The sequence below is a fragment of the Moschus berezovskii genome, chromosome 26 (assembly GCF_049115385.1).
Source record: "Moschus berezovskii isolate FMDL1 chromosome 26, NW_MosBer_1.0, whole genome shotgun sequence".
NCBI classification, from domain to species: domain Eukaryota; kingdom Metazoa; phylum Chordata; class Mammalia; order Artiodactyla; family Moschidae; genus Moschus; species Moschus berezovskii.
Genome location: NC_142485.1, coordinates 8,409,451 through 8,432,714, shown reverse-complemented (window position 1 = coordinate 8,432,714; position 23,264 = coordinate 8,409,451). Strand labels below are relative to the sequence as shown.

Sequence of the window (23,264 nt, the reverse complement as noted above, 5' to 3'; positions counted from 1 at the left end):
AGCCAATCACATCTCCTTTACTCAAGGTACCTAAGTGAAAAGGCATCACGTCTCTTTTTAAACGCACTTGTTTAACGGAGGCCAGTTATTGCTAGGTAGAGGGCAGTTGTTGCTGCTCACGACTTATCATCTATGATATGCTGTTCCGTAAATCGTGCCCTGGAAGTCACACTTTCTCCGCATCCTCTTCCTGGCGTATCCCGAGGTTACGCAGGTGGCTTCGCAGCGCGCCGGGGCCTTTTGTTACTGGGTGACCAGGCGGAGCCGGGCGGGCCGCAGGCGGTTCGCGACAGCCAATCAGGTCTCAGAGTCCCGGAGCTGCACCAATCACAGGTTACCGGAGCGTGAGCCAGGGCCAATCGGGGGCTCGAGCCAGAGAACAGGACCAGCGGCGGGCCGCGGTCAATCAGAGCGCTGGACGAGGCCCAATCGGCGGCCTTCAGACGTGGGTCTCGGGCGGGCGGGGGGCGCCCGGGGCGGGGCCTGTCCGCTCGGCCGCAAGGTGGGCTCCGCGAAGAGCGAGCGGGGTAAGGGGCGCGGACCGCCCGGGCAGGGGTGGGGCTGGGTGCGCGGCGGGGGCGCGGGGTCACGGGATGCGGCCGGAGCGACCCTCGGAGCTGCGTGATGCCGCGGGGAGAGGCGAGGGGCCGAGTCCCGGGCTGCGGAGGTGGCCACTCCGGCCGGCGGGGTCGGGGGAGGAGGAGAGCCTGTTGCCATGGCGACGCAGGTGCGCGGACGGACGACCCGTCTCAGCCTCGGATCCTGCAGCCCGTGGACACCCGGGCTCCAAGCGGCCTCCATCCTCCCCGCGACCCGAGCGAAAATAACCCGCTTTGGCCAGCCGCCTCTGCGCCCCCACAGCCTGGCTCCCCGCCGCCCCCTCCCTCCCGCCGGCCTGCCGCGGGCAGAGGGATTAAGCTCGCCCTGCGGCTCTTGGGTAACAGCAGGCCTTTGCGATTTGACCACCTGGACCAGTTCGCCGAGTGGCCACAGCTGCGGTCCAGCGCGGCCGCCTCGTTCCTGGGACTGGCATTAGAGATGCCGCCGCCTGAGGGACCTGGGGGATCCCCCAGAGGGATTTTTTTTTTTTTTTGAGGCCTCTAATATAGAGCCTTGTGCTTAACAAGGACTTGAGAGAATGGGGTCTGACCGAGTAAAAAACGACCACAAGGACAGCTCCATTCCGTGGATCAGCGCTGTCCAGTAGAAGAAATAGGCAGCGACCCACATACTATGTAATTTTACATGTTCTACTAACCACATTAGAATGTTATAGCGTGTATTTATCCAGTATATCCAAAATATCAATATTAAATAAATTGATAAGTTAATATTAGTAACTGATTTAATTAATTGATATTAAGTTATTGGTAAACTGTCTTAAATTTTTAAAAAAATTTCTTTTGTATTGGGTATAGCTAATTAACAATGTTGTGACAGTTTCAGGTGAACAGCGAAGGGTCTCAGCCATACATATACATGTTTCCATTCTCCCCCAAACTCTCCTCCCAACCCGGCTGCCACATAACATTGAGCAGAGTTCCATGTACTGTATAGTAGGTCCTTGCTGGTTATCCATTTTTAATATAGCAGTGTGTACAGTATCCACCCCAAACTCCCTATCCTTCCCCCAACCTGTTCCCACCAACAGGTTTATTGTCTAAGTTTATTGTCTAAGTCAGTGTGTCAGTCTTCAAACACAATGCTTTTCCATATAAAGCCTTCAAAATCTGGTGCCTGTCTTCTATTCACATCTCAGTTCGGACCAGCCACATTTCAAATGCTCAATGGCCCCGTTTGGCCAATGGCTACCAAATGAGATGATCCAAACATAACCATTTTTTGTATGTGAGTTGTTGCCGCATACAGGGAACACCTCCGTGTGCTTTGAAGCCTTCTTGTATGCAAGGAGATGATGCTGTGCAAGGAGGCAGCAGAAACATGACGCAAGGTCTCTTTCTCCAGGAGCTCTCAGTCCACTTGAGAAAGTAGACACTCAAAAATTAAGCCAAATTTTAAATGAATATGATTCAGGCAGTATTAAAGATAACTGTACAGTATATAATTAGCTGACAAATGAGATGGCTGTTAATTACCCTCGGGGATCCTAGGGAGGGACACTTCTGGCTCCTGCAGTGGTGGAAGATTGAGTCTAGTCTTAAACGATGGGTAGGAAAGCTTGGGCTGCTGGACCGATGCGGAGGGGGGCATTGGTTGACTGCAATTGACCACGCTTCTCTTATTTTTTAGAGCTGAGCATTTGCAGAGGCTTTCAGACTGAAAAAGGCTCTTTGCTCACTGCCAGTCTCCACCATGATTCACAGTCTTTTCTTGATCAACTCCTCTGGGGATATTTTCCTGGAGAAGCACTGGAAGAGTGTGGTTAGCCGTTCCGTTTGTGATTACTTTTTCGAGGCACAAGAGCGGGCGACGGAGGCTGAAAACGTCCCTCCGGTTATCCCCACCCCGCACCACTATCTCTTAAGTGTTTATCGTCACAAGATCTTTTTTGTGGCTGTGATCCAGACGGAGGTGCCGCCTCTCTTTGTCATCGAGTTCCTCCACCGGGTAGTGGACACGTTTCAGGTGCGTGAATGTGAGGAGGTTCACCCATGGACCTTATGAAGTGTCTTCGTAGTTTTGTTCCCATGGTTTTCAGCTTCAGTTAAGGAACTAAAAGGCTTCCTTGATAGCTAAGTTGGTAAAGAATCTGCCTGCAACACTGGAGACCCCGGTTCGATTCCTGGGTCGGGAAGATCCCCTGGAGACGGGATAGGCTACCCACTCTGGTATTCTTGGGCTTCCCTTGTGGCTCAGCTGGTAAAGAATCCTCCTGCAATGCAGGAGACCTGGGTTCGATCCTTGGGTCAGGAAGATCCCCTGGAGAAGGGAGAGGCTCCCCACTCCAGTATTCTGGCCTGGAGAATTCCGTGGACTATAGTCCATGGGGTCGCAAAGAGTCGGACAAGACTGAGTAACTTTCACTTTCACTTTAAGGAACTAAAAAAGAAATCACAACTCTGACATTGCTCACTTCCTGTCCCATTTGATAAGATTCTTGTTTCTGTTTATTGAATGGGTTGTATCTTGAATGACAGACTGTACAGTTTTGAACCTGTGGCCTGAGAAAGCCACTCTACTTAGTATGATTGTATGAAGTCATTTCAGTTCTAGAGACTGGAATTGTCCTACGTTTTGTTCACAAAACTAAGGAGTTTCAATTTTTTTTAAGGCTTTTGTCAGGTTGGTTTATTTCTCCCCCTTGGTTCTTGTCTCATCATAACAAAGATTTGGAATGGTGGGTTAATTATAGCTCAAGCAGGCAGGATTTCTCAGCTCTTGTCTTGTCATAGCAAGGATTCGAAACAACAGACTAGTTTCAGCTCAGTGACAGCTCAAGAAGACAGAACTTTTATTAAACCGACAGCAGAGATAGTATACTCCCGAGATGTGGGAACAGACCAAGCCCAAAGGAGAGGCTTGATTTTTTTATTTTTATGGCAGACTTGATGTTAACCATTGTTAACAGCATTGCTTTGAGTTGCATCAAAAACTGATGCATGTGGAAAGATATATTTTTTTAAACTAGAAGAACCTAAATAATGCTTGTTTCATTCTCCCTGGCAGGCTAATTTGGGAACCCAGCCTTCAGCTTGAGTTTGTGCTCATCCACAGCATATGAGTACCAGAGATGGGCCTTGTTGCAAGCTTAGCACTTCTGTAAAATTTAAGGGACACATTTTCCAAGATGCAGTTGTCACTGGGAGTTTCTCCTTCAGGAATAGATTTGGAGATCTCGGGGGCACGGGGGGCTGGTCGTGCCAGGATGTCAGCACCTGTTACGGGACAGGATTTCAGGCGGCCGAGACTCTGGATTCAGACAGTGGCATCCTCTCCCTAAAAGAATTGCTCGACCTCTCATGGTTGTGGTTATTTGCATAACTCAACGATACATGAGAATCAAGGGTCCTCTGGTTTAACTTCTGTTGTCATGTGAAGTCCGGAATTAGTCACATGAATACAGATATTGTGGGACTGGAGAGGAGAAGGAGGACCCAGGCCTTCTGATAAAACATTAAAAAGCAAGTCAAAGAGTCCTTTCATTTGCTCTTATAAATATATGTCACATGTTTGGAACAGCTTTCATCTCCAAAGAATGAGCATATATTTAGGTTTTTCCCGCACAGTCTTTCTGGTAGTACTCTTCTGGGATTCCAGGGGCATATCAGTTCCTTCACACAGTGAGAACCTAAGAATTATAAACCCCAGTACGTGGAAGCAGCAGAAGAACCCAGCAGTTATGATCTTCAGCTGCTCAAGCTGGGCCTTGTTAGGATTTCCACATGGGATATTTCACCCCATTAACTGTCATTCCGTATCTCCATAGTGATGTTATGTAACTTATTACAAGAGAGGAAGTGAAGAAAGTTGTTTAATCTATTTGGAACCACAGAGGAATCGGGGTAAACAGTGTAGTGGCTGCTTTAGAAGGCTGGGACTTCACAGCTTGCCAGTTTGGAAGGATTTGTTAGAAGTCTTTAGATGGACGCATCTTGATTTAAATGTCTTATGTGATGTGTGTTCTCTGCTTCTGTTCTTTCTCTGGCTCTGGGCTGTGACCGAGGCGCCCCCACTGTGGAAGTGCACACGCATTGCTGTAGCACTGTCTGCTTCCAGCTGCTGACTGATAAAATCACATTCTCCCTGATTTAGAAAATCAAGGGAGGTGTTTTTAAAAATTTGACGTATAGTTGATTTGCAACATCGTGTTAATTTCTGCTGTACAGCAGAGTGATTCCATTTGTTTTATACATATATATATAGGCACCTTTTTCATAGTTTTCCACTGTATTTTATCACACAATATTGACTGTATTAATAGTTCCCTGGGCTGCACAGTAGGACCGCGTTGTCTATCCGTTCTCCGTACAGAAGTTTGTATCTGCTGATCCCAGCCTCCCAATCCCTCTCGCGCGCGCCTCACCTCCCCCTTGGCAACCACAGGTCTGTTCTCTACTTCTGTGAATCTGTTTCTGGTTCGTAAATAAGTTCATTTGTGTTGTATTTTACATTCCACGTATAAGTGATGGTTTAGTCACTAAGTTGTGTCCGACTCTTGCGACCCCATGGACTGTGATCTACCAGGCTCCTCTGTCCATGGGATTCTCCAGGCAAGAATACTGGAGTGGGTTGCCATTTTCTTCTCCAATAGAAGTGAAATCACACGATATTTGTCTTTCTCCGTCTGACTTACTTCACTTAGTAGGATAAGGTCTAGGTCTATCCATGTGGCAGCAAATGGCCTTATTCTGTTCTTGTTTTATGGCTCAGTGGTATTCCATTGTATAGATGGACCACATCGTTATCCGGTCATTTGTTGATGGATGCTTAGGTTGCTTGCATGTGTTGACTACTGTGACCAGTGCTGCTATAAACGTAGGGGCACCTGTATCTTTTTGAATTGCAGCTCTGTTTGGGTACATGCCCAGGAATGGGGTTGCTGGATCATGTGGTAGTTCTATTTTTACTTTTTAAGGAAGCTCCATACTGTTCTCTGTAGTGGCTGCACCAATTTTACATTCTCACTGACAATGTAGGAGGATTCCCTTTTCTCGAGTGAGGAGTTTTATTTTTCAAAATGAAATCACTCATGAGAAGGAAATGTGTAGCTTTTTTCCTCCTTCAATCTTCATTTTTTAAAGAAAAAGTCTTTTTGTTTTAGAAACACGTTGCTGACTCCTAAGTGCTCTTGGATATTGGAATGTGTCTGATAGTTGACATCATTCTGATGTAATTTAGGTCACCTCTGGAGTCTGTGTTCAGTTTTGGATGTCATCATTTGAGGAGGCTATTAGAAAATTAGGACAAATTGAAAGAAATGGCAAGAAAGTGAAACAATCTAGAAACCTTACCGTATCATGAACAGTCACAGGACCAAACATGGAGTTTGGGCCTGAGAAGAAAAATTGAAGGCAGATGTTGTCCTGACCCTCGGATCACTATGGGGCTGTTACATAACCTTACTCTGTAAGGCATATCTAGGAAGCAGGTTTCAGTTTAGCCAAAGAAAGGACTTTCTAAGGATCAGCACTGCCCATGAATAGAATGGACTTTCTCAAAAGGGTTCCATTCCCCATCAGAGGATGAAGTCTTAGAGGACCGTCTGACCATCTGAGAGGCCCAGCAGCAGAAGCAGTGACACTGTCAGGAAGGGCCCGCCTGCAGGCCTTTCTCTCTGCATCGCTTCATCACGGCGTCACAGTTTACACGGCGCTCTATAGTTTACAAAGCACTTTCACCCATGTTCTCATTTAACCCATCATGCCTAGTTTTTACAGCCCTGTGCACCCACGCATGGTATTATCCAGATTATACTATTAGAGAAATCGAGACCGAATTAGTTAGCGTGAATTAATCTAGTGGGTGACAATTAAGATTATTACCCAGGCCTTCTGATTTGGAATTCAGTGCTTTACCCACAACCCGGATAATTCAGTGTCTAAGTTTAGCCTTTCTTAATAAAGGGACAGTGTTATTAGAATCCTAGCATCTTAGAAAAAGGATGATCCAAAGAGATTTTCTGGTGTGCTAGCTCACCCCCCTCATTTCATTTCTCTCTCAGTTCTTTTTTGCTCCATGAATGTTGAGGAATAGCACAACAGTAAGAGTTAAAAAAATTGGGGGGGTCCAGGTATGATCCTGTCACATAGTTCTTTCACATTCATGTTCAAAACCATGTAATAGTCTAGACTCAGTTTTGTATTCTTCACAGGAGTTGAAGAAACTAGCCCAAAGGGATTAAATGACTCACTTTAGTATATGAAAGAAGTTATTCATGATACTTGTGTTATAATCCAGTCTCGTTTTCTTTCCACCAACCTGGGCTGCCTAAGAGAACCAGGGTTATGCTTCATCCCCTTACTGTAGAAGAAGGTCCCAGGAACACTGCATAAACACACGTGGACAGGACTCGATAATCTCTGGGCGCGTTCCTTCACCCATCGCAGTCTCTGAGTGACAAATGTATACATGTATTGTGTTTTCATCAGGATTATTTTGGAGTCTGTTCAGAGCCAGTGATAAAAGACAATGTGGTTGTGGTTTATGAAGTATTGGAAGAGATGCTTGACAATGGGTTTCCACTGGCTACCGAGTCAAACATCCTCAAAGAACTGATAAAGCCGCCCACTATCCTTCGAACTGTTGTCAACACCATCACAGGTATGAGAGGGGCCCCACGGGAGGCAGCCGCCATCCTGAGTGTGGCTTAGTCCTCTGTTGTGCCTTGTTTTGAGTGCTTGTTTTGGGGGATCTCAGATGTCCAGGTGCTTTCATTTTGTTCTTTGTAGTCTTTAGTATAACCTGAAATAAAGTTTTTGTGTGTGTAGAAAATATTCTGATTTCAGTGACAGAATAAACTGTTCTCCTTTTAAAAGGAATTTTCCCTGGGCTTCCCTTACGGTCCAGTGGTTTAAAATGTGCCTTGCAATGCAAGTGACACCGGGTAGACTCCTGGTCTGGGAAGAGTCCACGTGCCACGGGGCAACTAAGACCATGCACCAGAACTGCTGAGCCTGCGTGCCCTGCAGCCTGTGCTCTGCAACAAGAAGCCCATGCACTGCAAGGAAGACCCAGCACAGCCAAAAAATAAAATAACCGAATCTTTAATAATAATGTTTCTCCCTGATTACAGAAGAAGGACATGATTATTGTAGAAGGTCAGAAATACAGAAAAGCACAAAGAACATGAAATAAGCTCATAATCACTTTTAACATACAGTGTATATATATATTTTTATCTTCTTTGGTGAGATGGATAATGTATGGACAGGTGGAATTTTTTAAAACGAGTTAGAATGCTGTTTTTACCCATGACATTTTTATATCAATATGTAGACTACCGTCTCTACTGCAATTCAATGCATTATTTAAGCTGCAAGCTATTGGGGAATTTGAGAGACCGAGTTCAGGTTACTTTCAAAACCAAAATAATATGATATCTGTTTCTCAGGTAACTTTTTAACCTGTATTCTGCCTGAGGAGGCACATCAACTGGGGACAAGTGTTTTAAATGGAGTAGGTTACCAAGATAGAAATTGGGAAAACTATAATCTCTATTTTGGAAAAATTCTTCAAGTAAGCATATAAATAGTGGATGCATAGAAACTTTTAGGGAAGTGTTCTCTGGTTATTAGGTAATTGGTTACCTCTAATTACAATATTCGTTGTCTCAGGAAGCACCAACGTGGGCGACCAGCTTCCCACTGGGCAGCTGTCCGTGGTACCTTGGCGACGAACGGGGGTGAAATACACCAACAATGAGGCCTATTTTGACGTGATTGAAGAGATTGATGCCATCATTGACAAATCAGGTGGGTGCTTTCAGCCTGTTTACAGAACTGTGAAAACAGAGGCCCCTTTCAGACAGTGCTCGCTAGTTATCAGAATTATCCCCCATTTAGGGCCATTCGTTTAACTTAGTGTCTACTTTGTGCCAAGCATTGTGTATTAGGACTGGACTGAAATATCATGATGTAGATGACGTGATCATACATGTAGAAACTCTAAAGACTCCAGCCTAACACTGTGAGAACTAATAAATGTAATACAGTTGCAGGATCAGTTCAGTTCAGTTCAGTCGCTCAGTCATGTCCGACTCTCCGCGACCCCATGAATCACAGCACGCCAGGCCTCCCTGTCCATCACCAACTCCTGGAGTTCACTCAAACCCATGTCTACAGAGTCGGTGATGCCATCCAGCCATCTCATTCTCGGTCGTCCCCTTCTCCTCCCGCCCCCAACCTTTCCCAGCATCAGAGTCTTTTCCAGTGAGTCAACTCATCGCATGAGGTGGCCAAAGTATTGCAGTTTCAGCTTCAGCATCAGTCCTTCCAATGAACACCCAGGATCGATCTCCTTTAGAATGGACTGGTTGGATCTCCTTGTGGCACAAAGGACTCTCACGAGTCTTCTCCAGCACCACAGTTCAAAAGCATCGATTCTTCAGTGATTAGCTTTCTTCACAGTTCAACTCTCACATCCATACATGACCATGGGAAAAACCATAGCCTTGACTAGGCGGACCTTTGTTGGCAAAGTAATGTCTCTGCTTTTTAATATATTATCAAGGTTGATCATAACTTTCCTTCCAAGGAGTAAGCATCTTTTAATTTCATGGCTGCAATCAGCATCCGCAGTGATTTTGGAGCCCAAAAAAATAAAGTCTGACACTGTTTCCACTGTTTTTCCATCTATTTCCCATGAAGTGATGGGACCAGATGCCATGATCTTTGTTTTCTGAATGTTGAGCTTCAAGCCAACCTTTTCACTCTCCTCTTTCACTTTCATCAAGAGGCTTTTGAGTTCCTCTTCACTTTCTGCCATAAGGGTAGTGTCATCTGCATATCTGAGATTATTGATATTTCTCCCAGCAATCTTGATTCCAGCTTGTGCTTCTTCCAGCCCAGCGTTCCTCATGATGTACTCTGCATATAAGTTAAATAAGCAAGGTGACAATATACAGCCTTGACGTACTCCTTTTCCTATTTGGAACCAGTCTGTTGTTCCGTGTACAGTTCAGGTCAGTCTTCATTCCAATCCCAAAGAAAGGCAATGCCAAAGAATGCTCAAACTACCGCACAATTGCACTCATCTCACACGCTAGTAAAGTCATACTCAAAATTCTCCAAGCCAGGCTTCAGCAATATGTGAACCGTGAACTCCCAGATGTTGAAGCAGGTTTTAGAAAAGGCAGAGGCACCAGAGATCAAATTGCCAACATCCGCTAGATCATGGAGAAAGCAAGAGAGTTCCAGAAGAGCATCTATTTCTGCTTCATTGATTATGCCAAAGCCTTTGACTGTGTGGATCACAATAAACTGTGGAACATTCTGAAAGAGATGGGAATACCAGACCACCTGACAGTTGCAGGATACAAAATCAATATATAAAAATCAGTGATGTTTCTATACACAAACAACGAACTGTCCAAAAAGGGAACTGAGAAAACAATCCCATTTACAATAGCCACAAAAAGAATAAAATAGTTAGGAATAAACTTAACCAAAGAAACTTATACCCTGAAAATTACAAAGCATTGATGGAGGAAGAGATTAAGAAATGGAAAGATGCTATATTTTCATGAATGGGAGAATTAGTATTGTTAAAATGTTTGTAATATCCAAAGACATCCCCATCAGAATCCCAAATGCTATCCACATCAGTATCTCAATGGCATTCTTTATAGAAATAGAAAAAACATAACTTGCATGGAACCAAAAGACCTCAAATAGCCAAAGCAGTCTTGAGCAAGAACAAAGCTGGAGACTTCACAATTCTAGATTTCAAAATATATTATAAAATTATGGTAATCAAAACTGTAAGGTAGACTTCCCTAATGGTCCAGCAGTTAAGAATCCGCCTGCCAGTACAGGGGACATGGGTTCAATCCTTAGTCCTGGAAGGTCCCACTTGCTTAGGGGCAACTAAGCCCTCAAGCCATAAGTACTGAGCCCATGTGCCGCAATTATTGAAGCCTGCACACCTGGAGCCTGCGCTTCACAACAAGAGAAGCCGCTGTGATGAGAAGCCCATGCACCGTAACTGGAGCAGAGCACCCGCTGGCCACAACTAGAGAAAGCCTGCATGCAGCAGTGAAGACTCAGTGCAGCCAAAACTAACAAACAAATGTTAAAAAAAAACAAAACTGTATAGTAAGGTCATGAAAATACACATATACACCAGTGAAGCAGATTAGAAGGCTCAGCAATAAATCTGTCAACTGATCTTCAACAAGCGTGCCAAGAACATGCGATGGGGAAAGGCTAGTCTCTGCAGGGGGTGGTGTTGGGAAAACTGGATGTTCACATGTAGAAGAATAAAATCACCCTTAATCTCACACCACACACAAAAGTCAATTCACAACGTATTAAGGACCTAAATAAATGTAAGACCTGGGACCATAAACCTATGAGTAGAAAACATAGGAACAGAGCTTCCTGACACTGGTCTGGGCAGTGGGTTGTTTTTTTTTTTTTTCAAGCTATGATACCAAAAGCAAAGGCTTCAAAAGGAAAAATAGACCAATAGGGTTGTATCAAAATAAAAGCCTTCATACAAGAAAGGAACCAGTCAAAGGAAAAAGACAGCTTGCAAATGAGAGGAAATATACGCAAACCATATATCTGATAAGAGGTTAATATCCAAAATACATAAGAAACTTATACAATAGCAAAAAAAAAAACCAGATCATCTGACTAAAAAAGAGGGCCAAGGATCTGAAAGCGGCGTTTGTGGTAAAGAACCCACCTGCCAGTGCAGGAGACTTAAGAGACACAGGTTTGATCCCTGGGTCAGGAAGACGCCCTGGAGAAGGACATGGCAACCCACTCCAGTGTTCTTGCCTGGAGAATCCCCATGGACAGAGGAGCCTGGCGGGCTACAGTCCATGGGGTCGCAAAGAGTGGGAGACAACTGAAGCAACTTTGCACGCAAAGGATCCGAAGAGACTTCAGAAAAGCCGTACGAATGGCCAGCAGGTAAATAAAAAGGTGCACAGTGTCACCAGTCATCGGAGAAAAGCAAGTCAGAACCACAGTGAGGTATCACTCGCACCTCATATCAAAAAGACAAAAGACACAGCAAGTGTTGGCAGTGATGTGGAGAAAGGGGAACCCTGTGCGCTTGCTGGGGGAAATGTAAATTGGTGCAGCCACTGTGGAAGCAGTATGGAGACGCTTCAAAAAACTGAAACTCCCTAATGGTCCAGCAATCCCACTCCTGGGTCTAGATCCAAAGGAAATGAAGTTAGTATCTCGAAGAGGTGTCTGCGCCCCCGTGTTCACAGCAGCATTGTTGCCAGCAGCCAAGACATGGAAACAAACTAAGTGTCTGTTGATAGCTGATGGATAAGGAAGATGTGAGGCAGATACCCTCACACACAGGAATATTACTCGGCCATATGAAGAAGAAAATCCTGCCATCTGTGAAAACGCGGTGAACCTGGGGGCCATGGTGCTGGGTGAAGGAAGCTGGACGCAGAAAGATAAACGTGGCATGATCGCACGTAGAAAAACCTGATGCGGACCAGTGCTGGGCTCACTTTATATGTGGAATCTGCAACAGTCAGGTCCACAGAAGCAGACAGTAGAAGGTGGTTACCAGGAGTGGGGAGGACGGGAATGGGGAGAGGTTGGCGAAAGGTGCCAAGCTTCAGTTCTGCACGATGAAGTTCTGGAGATTCGCCACACAGCATAGTGACTACCGCTGTGTCCTTTCTTTTCCATGTTAGTGAGTGTAACTGACAAACTTGTAAGGCATTTGGAATGTTCATTATGGTGATTTGCTCTACACGTACATTGTGAAAGGCTCTCCCCCAGCCAGCTAGTTAAATTATCACATCTGTCACCTCACAAGTATATTGTCTACTTGAAATTTACTAAAAGGGAAAGTTTTAAGGGCTCTCCCCACAAAAACCCAACTAAGTTTGTGAGGTGATGGGCGTGTTAATTAGCTTCATCACAGTGATCACTTCACAGGGTGTATACGTATGAACACATCAAGTCATGTACCTTAGCCATGTACAGTTTTTATTTGTTGACGATGCCTCAATAATGCTGGGAAACGCCATAGAAAAACATGGTGCAGACCCGTGCTGGGCTCACATTTTCAGTGGTTTTATCCTCTCAAGTGGAAAAGTAACAAACTGATCTCTTGTTGATCACATTTCCTTTTGGAAGTATTTGACTCTCAGTTGTTGGGGCAGAACTGAAGTTTAATCACTAAAATTCAGAGAGTCGTCTTCTTTTCTATCCATTCAGATGGGTCAACACGACTACAAGTCCTTAGAGTGTGGAAATTTATAGAAAGTTCTCCTCACAGGAGCGAACTCATTTATCCAGCAAGCACTTACGGAGGATCCATGGTGCTGCAGCTGAGCACCAGGTGGTAGGCATGTGATAGTGACTGGGATGAGGGGACGAGAAAGGGAAAAAGAGAGGTCCCCTCCCATCCCGACCTAAGTATAAAGCTCATGAGTGCCTCATCGGTAGAATGAGTCGGAGTTGGTACAGGCTGCACGGATCTGGGAGCAAAGCAGGTGCAAACACTTTTAGGAAGAGTGAAACATTGTTGGGAAATTATGTAGCTCAGGATGACCAGACTGAGAAGCATAAAGAAAGAAAAGTAACTGATGAGGCTTTAAAACCAAGTAGGCATGGCAGCTTTTTGTATTTACCCCAAACTGGAAAGGTCCCAAATGTCCATCAGCAATAGAAAAGATGAGCAAGTTTCAGTGTGATCATTCCAGGAGAAGGAGAAGAGCAAGAAAACCAGAAAACAGGAGGGGTTAGGAGAAAGGAACACTTGAAAGAGAGAAGTGGTCACAGGGGCTGCAGGAGAGAGCGCCTGTGAACCGAAGACCAAAGTGTCAGTTCCATTTGGCATCAGAGCTCCTTGGGGGCCTGTGAAGTGACTATACCGTCCATGGAATTCTCCAGGCCAGAATACTGGAGTGGGTTGCCTTTCCCTTCTCCAGGGTATCTTCTCAACCCAGGTTTCGAACCCAGACCTCCCGCATTGCAGGCGGATTCCTTACCAGCTGAGCCACAAGGGAAGCCCTTGGTGCCTGCAATGAGAGCAGTGTGAATTCGGTGTTCTGAACCATTGGTCAAGATGGCGATGTTGTGTTTGATTCTGGCACTAGACTGAAAGCTCCTCCAGGCTGACAGTCTCACCAGTCTCTATCCCCGCTGCTTCATCAGAGTGTCTTGTGTTTGCTGTGCAGTTGATAAAGGTTTGTGAGGACAGATGGATTGGGTAGACGATTCAGATGGATGGATGGACAGAAGGAAGGAAGGAAGAACAGGGGAGGGGAGGAGGAAGGAAATGGGATGGGAGGGGAAGAGAACGCTAAGGAGGGAGGAAGGAGTTAAGTTAGTTGGGAAGGACACAGAGGGTCTCACCATCTTCCTGTCTCATCCCGTCTCAGGGTCCACCATCACGGCCGAGATCCAGGGGGTGATCGACGCCTGCGTCAAGCTGACCGGAATGCCCGACCTGACGCTTTCCTTCATGGTAAAATCCTGGGCCGGAGATCTAGTCCTTGGGAAGTTAGATGCTTCTGGAAAGACAGAGCGGCGGGAGGGGATGGAACCGGAAGGGATGGTCAGGGCCAGCCACAAAGCTCAGGGGCGGCCTTGAATGTCCCCGAGTAACAACAGAATGTGTTGCAAGTGTTTTCGTGAAAGCAGCACCTAAAGTTACTTTCCTGAAAGACGCGTGGTCCTAATTCCCACCTGTGGCTGTTGCTTGGTGTCGCCCAGAACCCCAGGCTGCTGGACGACGTCAGCTTCCACCCCTGCGTCCGCTTCAAGCGCTGGGAGTCAGAGCGCATCCTCTCCTTCATCCCGCCCGACGGCAACTTCCGCCTGCTCTCCTACCACGTCAGCGCGCAGAAGTAAGCGGCTCACGTACCTGAGCGTGGAGTGCGTGCGTGCGTGCGTGCGTGCGTGCGTGCGTGTGCATGCATGTGTGCGTGCGTGCGTGCGTGCGCGCGCATGCATGTGCATGCATGTGTGTGTTTGGAAAACTATCCGCAGCCACGAAGAACTCGGGCTCCACAGTTACCTGGCTCCAGGTAACTGATCAGGTAACCTCGCATGAGTTGTTTATCCTTTCCCGTGTCTGTTCTCTTATCTAGGAAAGCTGAAATAGTGAAAGTAACACGTAATGAAGTAAGGGGCTTCCCTGGTGGCTCAGTGGGAGTTTACCTGCCTGTGCAGGAGACGCGGGTTCAATCCATGGGTCCGGAAGGCCCCCTGGAGAAGGAGTTGGCCACCCACTCCAGCATTCTTGCCTGGGAAATCCCATGGACGGAGGAGCCTGGCCGCTTGCAGCCCATGGGGTCACAAAAGAGTCGGACACGACTGAGCGACTAAACATCAACAGTAAAGTAATAAGTAACTTGAAAATAGTAAAGGTGCCTCGTTGTGAGGGTTAAATAAGAAACTCTAAACAGTGGCTTCCGTGCAAAATAAGTGCTCATTATGTTTGCTGCTGTTATTTTTTGTTATTATCGTGTGCCCAAACAGGAATGTTTTTTCCTCAGATTGGAATCTGAGAACACCTGTATTTCAATCCCTCTCACCCCCAAAAGCAGTGAATGGTACTCTGAAGAACCATATGATTCAGTGATTTTGGGTCTTGAACATTCTCTTTACTATGGACTCTGAGTTCTTTTGGGGGAAGGCGTAGAGTAGATGTGTAGATTGAAGAGAGCCTTGGACCTCTCAGCCACTGAGGCCTTCCTGTGGGATTCGGAATAAATAATTTGGGGAAATATCTGTGTGCTTGAGAGCAGAGGCTCTGGAATCAGACCGCCCGTACTTAAGCCCCACCTGCAGTACTGATGATCCATGACCTTGGCAAGTTATTGAATAGTTAACCTCGATTGAGTATAAGGACATCAGTATTAATGACATCAGGACAGAAGCAATGCCTACCTCATACTCATGCTGCTGCTAAGTCACTTCAGTCGTGTCCAACTCTGTGTGACCCCATAGACGGAAGCCCACCAGGCTCCCCCGTCCCTGGGATTCTCCAGGCAAGAACACTGGCGTGGGTTGCCATTTCCTTCTCCAATGCATGAAAGTGAAAAGTGAAAGCGAAGTCGCTCGGTCGTGTCCGATCCTTAGCGACCCCACGGACTGCAGCCCACCAGGCTCCTCCATCCATGGGATTTTCCAGGCAAGAGTACTGGAGTGGCTTGCCGTTGAGTATTAAGTGAGTAACCGAGGGAAAACCTGCAGGGTTGTGCTGGCTCCAGGACGTAGTACTGCACAGATGCCAAGGGTGATTGCAACTTTAGTATCACCCTGTAGTGTCGGATCATGCCGACCCCATCCCTTAGGGGTTTTTGTAAGGATCGAAGTCAAGTTAAAAGCACTCTCACGAATTTGTAAAAGCCCCATGAGGTATAAATGTTACTCTCCCAAGTGCGAATAATTATTGGTCACGTGCAAAACGTTACAACACGGAAATGTGATTTTTGTTTGCCACGCCTTTTTCTCAGAGTCCACCGAGTCTGCTCTTTGGTTTTGGGGATTTCATTCTAAGAGTCGTTAGAAGAGTTAGTTGACTTCCTAGTCAACATCTTAGATTTACAGAAAGAAAACGATCAAAGACGTCTAGAGGGTTTTTCTCTGCATACTCTGTAAGACAAGGAAGGAGGTGAGGGAGGAAAAGCTGCCAGCAGAACAGAAAAGGGAAAAGTGGCCGTTTTTCTGATACATTGATGCTGTGGGCTTTTTGTTTCCTCTCTTTTCCAGCCTGGTGGCGATTCCAGTGTACGTTAAACACAACATCAGCTTCCGGGACAGTAGCTCACTCGGCCGCTTTGAAATAACGGTGGGGCCTAAGCAGACCATGGGGAAGACCATAGAGGGAGTGACCGTCACCAGCCAGATGCCCAGAGGCGTCCTGAACATGAGCCTCACGCCGTCTCAGGGGACACACACGTTTGACCCAGTCACCAAGGTAGGAGAATACGCAGGGGGTTCGAGTTGCCCGTGTTCTAAATAGCAGGAGCTCTGCAGTACTTTCTGTCTTGTGGAAAGGCAAGCTCGACCAGAGGGACGTGGTTGAAGACACCGAGATCATTCACAGTAACAAGGAGCATTCTCTTCTGGGAAACCCCCAGGAGGTCGTAAGAACACAGTGAGCTCAGGCGTCTCAGGTGCAGTTTCCACCATAACTTCCTTCTTTTCTCTCTCTTTGGAGATGCTGTCTTGGGATGTAGGAAAAATAAATCCCCAGAAGCTCCCAAGTTTGAAGGGAACCATGAGTCTCCAGGCCGGAGCTTCCAAACCAGATGAGAACCCCACGATCAACCTGCAGTTTAAGATCCAGCAGCTGGCCATTTCTGGTGAGTGACGCCCAGCTCAGGGTGGGGCGGGGGTGGGGGCCCAAGGCGGCGATGTCACAAAGCTCATGAGCCATTGTTGAGTCACCCTGGGGGCGCTGGTTGGGGCATCCCACGGTCTTCAGTACAGGGATGTATCTGCATTCTCAGCTGGTGAGTGAAAAGAATTTCCCTCCTTTCCCCCAATTTCAGAAGATTTCATGTGTGCTGTGATCATGTGGAATACTCGGCTGACCTGAGTTATCAACTATATTTTACTCCCCACCCCCCAGGGTGATATCAAGGCTTGTTACTTCTCTGCAGGTGTCTAATACGTGCCAGGCACTAATTTAAGCTCTTTTCCTCTATTTTCTTATTTAATTCTTAGAATGACACTTTCAGATGGATAGGAGATGACTTCAGCTTTATACGAAGTTCTTGTTTTCTTTACCAATGGACCGCATCTAGTTTAAGTTATTAGAACATTTAAACAATAAGCTCTTTTCATCTTAAAATGCTTAATAAACTTTAAAGCTCTGAATAGTATAAAGTGTTCTTTTCTTAGTCCAGTGAGAATATTTAAGAAGCACTGAAGAATTAATTCATCACTTTTCATCATTAGTTGATTCATTCAGTTATACCTTTATTTGATTATGAATTTCTTAATTCTGTTATTATGAATTCATATGTTCAACCCCATAACTTTGAGAAAAATCTAGAGTGGTCTTATTTTTCCTTACCCTCATTCAGCCTGCATATAACTTTCTGCCCTTTCCACCACAGGGACAGATCTCATTGGCTAGCTTTTTATTGGAGCAGGTTTTTATTTTCAGCCTATGTTCCAGGGGTGAAGAATCTGTTGGCTGTGTTTAAGTGACATAATTCAATGTAGGTTCCTAGGTAGCAGAATGGTAAAGAATTGGCCTGCAGTACAGGAGATGCAGGAGACTCGGATTCAATCCCTAGATTGGAAAGATCTCTTGGAGAAGGAAATGGAAACCCACTCCAGTGTTCTTGCCTGGAGAATCCCATAGAGAGAGGAGCCTGGCGGACTATGGTCCAAAGGATCCATAGGATCTCAAAGAGTTGGACACAACTGACTGACTGAACACACACGTTTTCCAGTTCATGGTTACAAGTTTCTCCAGCCCTTGGAGCTCTTTGAGTTAACATGAATTAACCAGTTACGCTACCTGCCTCTTTGGAATAATGCTTACCTTCCTTCCTTGCAGGCCTCAAAGTGAATCGTCTGGATATGTATGGAGAGAAGTACAAACCCTTCAAGGGCATAAAGTACATGACCAAAGCTGGAAAGTTCCAAGTTCGAACCTGAAGCGAGAATTTCGCAAAGCGGATGGTCACGAACACTTTTTCATTTCTTAACCTGTCTAGAAGTAAAAACCATCAGCCTGTCTTGTAGGTCCGTGCCCCCTCTGGGCCCTCCGGCTCCCGTTTACCTTAGCCGTCAGCACCGTGGAGCGAATCCAGGGCACAGGGCCGCCGGGGGGCCGGGGCAGGACCCACCCACCAGCATCTCCAGCCCAGTTCTCAGAGCAGCGGCGAGGGTCGCAGGGGGCGGCACGTGATGATGCTGAACTGTTTCTAACTTTGTAAGGCGATTACCCCAGGAAAAAGGCCAGCGTTTGTTACTTGTTCGGCTGTAGTTTTCTTCAGCCAAGGGAAGACGTCTTTGTTTTTGTTTTTTAAGCCAGGGAAGAAAGAATTAAAGCGCAAACTTGGAAGGAAACGAATGTTCGTGGAGGAAGGCGCGGGGAAGGCATGGAGGGCATGCACCCCATTAAAGTGGAGAGAGAAGGGCACCAGGCGGGGCTGGGAGGGACGGAGTGGGGTGGGTTTCCTTCTGAGCCCTCTGTGTACAAGCATAAAGACCTGTACTTCTGGACGTGAACTGGAAGCTTCTTAAATTGGAGACTCCTGCTGCCATGGAAGCCCCAGCAGGGTGAGACTTTCCCTCAGAGGCTAGGCCGCCGCTCCCACCAGCTTGCAGACGCTGAGGGCTGCCTGCCCACAGCACCGGCCACCCTCTCCCTGGGGGCCGTAGTCTCAAATACCTCTTTCCTTGACACCCCCCCCAAAACAGCTCCGTTCCTTCACAGAATTGCTGCTCCCTGAGGAGAGTTTCAGAGAAGCCAGCGCCGTCGGCCCCAGGGCGGCAGACTGTGTCACGGTGCCGGCTGTGGACGGCCCTCCGAGCTGCCCCCAAGGCCTGGCGGCTCCTCGTCCATGTCCGTCGAGGACTCCCTGGGGGCTGGAGCCTGACCCTCCCATCCGCCCGCTTTCCTGCAGTCACTCTCAGCCAGACGCTGCTGGGAGCAGCCAGTCCTGGGGGCCGTCCAGTAATGACATTTCCTCAGAGTCTTTTCCGTTCTGTACCCCCACTGTATAATCTATTTATTAGCAACATATATCGACCAGTCCACGTTTGTTTTTAAGACCCTGCCCCCAAATCCCTTCAGTCGTTGAATGAAGCCGATGTTGTAGGAAGATGGGTCACGTTGAGCGTGTGTGGCCGGTTTAGGAAACAGGGCAGCTGAAGGTGGTCTGCAGGCCTCCGCAGCGGGAAACTCTCCATTCAGTTCAGGGTTCCCATCACCCGTTCAAATATTTATAGATCAGACAGGTATTTTAAAATTATAGTTTATGATACGATGTTGTGCTCTGCTCTGTGCACGGAGAGAAATGAAGACCTTGTGCTCTCCGAACCCTACAATTTTTCTCTAATGCCCTGTTTTCCAAGTACTTAGGTAGTATTTGTTTGTTTTTCTATAGTTTTCTCTTCCTATTTCCTGGATTTGTTTTTTTGCTGCAGAATAATGCTGCTTTGTGGTTTTGCTCCAGGGTCCGTTGTGCTGTCTCTCATAGCCCATCACTCCAAAATTTGTCCTGGATCCAAAATCCCATTCCTGCCCCTGCCATGGTAGGGAACGTCTCTGTAGGTTCCAGAACAACGGAAACTACTCCTGAGGGCTCTAGAGGATTTCAGGGTTTCCTCGGTCACCGGAGACAACCCATCTTGGTCCCTGAATACCCTTAGGTTTGTAAGTCTAGCTGTCTTATTCCCTCCAGGGCAGCTCATCCTAATTTCAAGGGAAGAATTTCAGGAGAAGTGAAGTACTGGCACTGTGGGGCCCACAGACCATAGCAGGGGAGCCCCCCCTTGAACTGCAGACCCTTGGACACCCCCTCACCCCGGTGGTGTGTTAGCATAGGTGGTGTCGGGCGCCACCAGCAAGCCGCTCGGTTCCACATGTGTATAACGTAGAGAAGCATCTTCTCTGTTTAAATCTTAATAAAGTTGAGTGTTGCCAGTCCTTCATGTCCTGAGTGTCTTGTTACTAGGACCATGGGCGATGCTCTGGACACATGCCCAGAGGAAGCAGGAAGAAAGACGGGAATTCAGGGGATCTCACTTCATCTTCACTTTCCGACCAGCAGATCCGAAGCTGTATATATGGTTTGGGTATGTCGTCTTGCAGGTCGTGAGAACAAAGGTCCAGATCAATCAAATTACATTCCCCAGGGTACAAAAGACAAAACCGCTGAAGCTGCTGGTGTCTGTTCTAGCGCTTTCCTCATGGCCTCTCGTGCTTCTTAGGTTGATTAATTCAGACGTGCAGCCGGGTGCAGGGGTCCTGGTTATCCTGATTGCGGAGAAGACTTCCCGGAGTCTCCTGGGATGTGTAGACGAGGGTCCTGCTTATATCTGACCTGAATCTCATGGCCGGGGGAGACTAGGACGAGGACTTCTTTCTGCCTTCCAACCACAGGTGTTGTCTAGAGTGTATTGCTGCCCCCATCCTATCTGTTTCCCTGACTCATCTCTCTGCCTTCGGTCTGGCTGGCTGCTTAGCCTCACGCTGTGACCAGGCAGTTTCTAACACTTGTACTTTCCTCTGTGGCCAGTAGGTGGTGACTCAGTGCCAGCAATGACAGTAATTTTTTTTTTTTAATTGTTAGAAAAAAAAATTTTTTGAAGGAAATTGAAACTCTTAAACTTTGCCTCAAGATCCCAAGTTTGTGAGTCTTTGACTTTCAAGGTTAGATGTGGAACCAAAGTTTATGATCCACTTTTGACAACCTGACCTAAGATGGGAGCTCGAATGGTAGTTTCAATCGTTTGAGTTTCTCTAGGTCTTTACCCATTAAAGTTGTTTGCACAATTATATGAGGATCTTTTTTGTTCTTTGGGTTTCTATTAACATCTGCTTTATTAACCAGAGATAGTAAAGCAGTACTACTTATTTCCCCTTATCACCCTCTCCTCCCCCACCCCGACACATCCCAGACATTTTATCCTGACTGTCCTCACCCACACCGGCTAGTGACGTGGTGCGCTCTGAGTGTGTTTTAGTTTCATCCACATGCATCTGTCCTGCAGGGCTGGGGGCCCTGCCTGGAGCTCTGTCAGTGGCCTCTGCTGAGCACCTGTCTTCAAGCAGCCTGTGGTTTCCAGGGCTTCACTCAGAGGAATGTGGGGGCCTTTTAACTTTGCATTTCCATCAAAGGAGCCCTCCGCTGCTTCACTTCAATAACACAACTGTCCGGAGAAAAGCTTGTTCTGCCCCGGGGGAGGGGATGAAACCAGCAGAACTCCGACAGAGCTGCAGTTACAGGGCTCTGCCTCACCACTGCCTTCTGGCCGTCTTCTCCTCGGAGGGCTAAGTTGTACATCTACCTAGGATGAACCTGCCCCTTTCACAGGCTGGAGTCAGGAAACCTGTGACTTACATTTCGGTGATCTGAGTTTATGGAACTGGTCCCGGGACCGAGCATTGTCAGAGAAATCAGTGCCCGCCTCCCCCATCCATACCCCCACCGCCCACCGCTGGAATCAAGCTTCTGGGCTTTAGATTCTCTTTCTATGGCGAGTTGAAACTATTCCTTTAAGAACTTCTAAGTTGAGCAGTTCTGACCACTGAGAGAGAGAAAGAGAGAGAGAGAGAGAGAGAGAGAAAGAACTACGACCCCGTTTGCTCCAAGGAACTGTTGGCACATAACCCAACAGCAAGCCTTGCATCATCAGGTTTATTCTTAGATCCGGGGTGTCAGTGATAACAAATTGTCAGGTAGCAGCCAGGGGTATGAGTTACATCTTGGGAGCAGTGAGAAAGTCTAAGAGAAGTGGAAAGCACCACTGCCTAAGTAACATACTTGTGTGGACTGGTCTGGGAGTGAATTCTTTTAAAAAAAAAAAATGTTGATTCACAAAGTTGTGTTAATTCCAGGTATACAGCAAAGTGAATCAGTTTTATATTTACATATATTCACTCTTATTTTTTTAGATTCTTTTCCCATGTAGGTCATTAGAGTTTTGAGTAGAGTTCCCTCTACTATACAGCAGGCTCCTATTCGTTATCTGTCTACATATGGCGGTGTGCGTATACGTCAGTCCCAATCTGTGTCAGCACCTTCTTGACCCTCTTTCCTCTCTTCCCTTGGAGTCCTGTCTGTGGTGTCTCACCCACTCCTCTCCCGTGAATATCTTCCCTGAGCCTCGCTTGGTCCACCGCCCCCTAACCCCAAGTGTGTGCAGCTCCCTGCTGCCGAGAGAATGAAGTCCAAAGTTCAGTTTAGCATTCAAAGTGCCATCATTAATTCCAGCCTACGTTCTTCTTCATAAACTTCACTTCGGACAAAATATAACTCAATTCCTCCCCACAGACCCCTGCATTTCTTGCCCTCCAGATCTTCAGATTTTCATGCAGCGGTAGTTCCTTGCCTCAGGAACCATAGTCAACATCCTGTAATAACCCATCATGGGAAAGAATGTATATATGTGTATAACCGAATCACTGTGCTGTGCAATGGAAATTAACATGACTTTGTAAATCAACTGTGCTTCAATAAAACTTTAAGAAAAAATTTAAAAAGAACGCCTTTCCCATTCTTCTCCACCAGCCCAAACCTTGCTCAAATTTTGGAAAACCTACCCAATTCTATTTTTTCCTTAAGTTTCTCTTTTTGGTCTTAGGTACAGCACATGAGATCTTCATTAGCATGAAGATCTTCTTGGCATGTGGGATCTAGTTCCCTGGCCAGGGATTGAACCCAGGCCCCCTGCATTGGGAGCACAGAGTCTTAAACCACTGGACCACCAGGGAAGTTCTTAAGATTCTTAACTCCTTCCTAAGCTGAATTTCAGCAAAACTTTCTGTCCACCATTTTGTGGTTCATCTCCACCCTGCCTTATTATTTCTCTGAATCCCCGTTTCCCTGTCAAACCAAGAGTTTCTTTCTTTCCTTTTACCTTTCACAGAACCTGGCACAGCACCTATTCTGAATGTGTGTGTGCGTGCTAAGTCGCTTCAGTCATGTCCAACTCTTTGTGACCTTACTAACTGTAGCC

General features: G+C 46.6%; 1 protein-coding gene and 1 non-coding gene across 3 annotated transcripts; one reads left to right on the top strand and one right to left on the bottom strand.

Annotated features, from left to right (window-relative positions):
* Positions 1–388: 388 nt before the first annotated feature.
* On the top strand, positions 389–20,251 carry AP3M2 (adaptor related protein complex 3 subunit mu 2). 2 transcript variants are annotated; one of them, XM_055416656.2, is made up of 9 exons: positions 389–527; positions 2,251–2,586; positions 7,050–7,221; positions 8,235–8,372; positions 13,988–14,073; positions 14,322–14,455; positions 16,326–16,533; positions 16,777–16,921; positions 18,130–20,251. In XM_055416656.2, the coding sequence occupies exons 2-9, from the start codon at positions 2,314–2,316 to the stop codon at positions 18,228–18,230; spliced, it is 1,257 nt and encodes a 418-aa protein (XP_055272631.1). In that variant the 5' UTR covers positions 389–527; positions 2,251–2,313; the 3' UTR covers positions 18,231–20,251. The 2 variants fall into 2 exon arrangements, with proteins under 2 accessions (XP_055272631.1, XP_055272630.1); XM_055416655.2 differs by having other exon boundaries at positions 390–502.
* Positions 20,252–22,945: 2,694 nt separating this feature from the next.
* TRNAG-CCC (transfer RNA glycine (anticodon CCC)) lies at positions 22,946–23,019 on the bottom strand. Its single transcript has one exon. It is a non-coding gene; the product is annotated as a tRNA-Gly (tRNA).
* Positions 23,020–23,264: the final 245 nt, after the last annotated feature.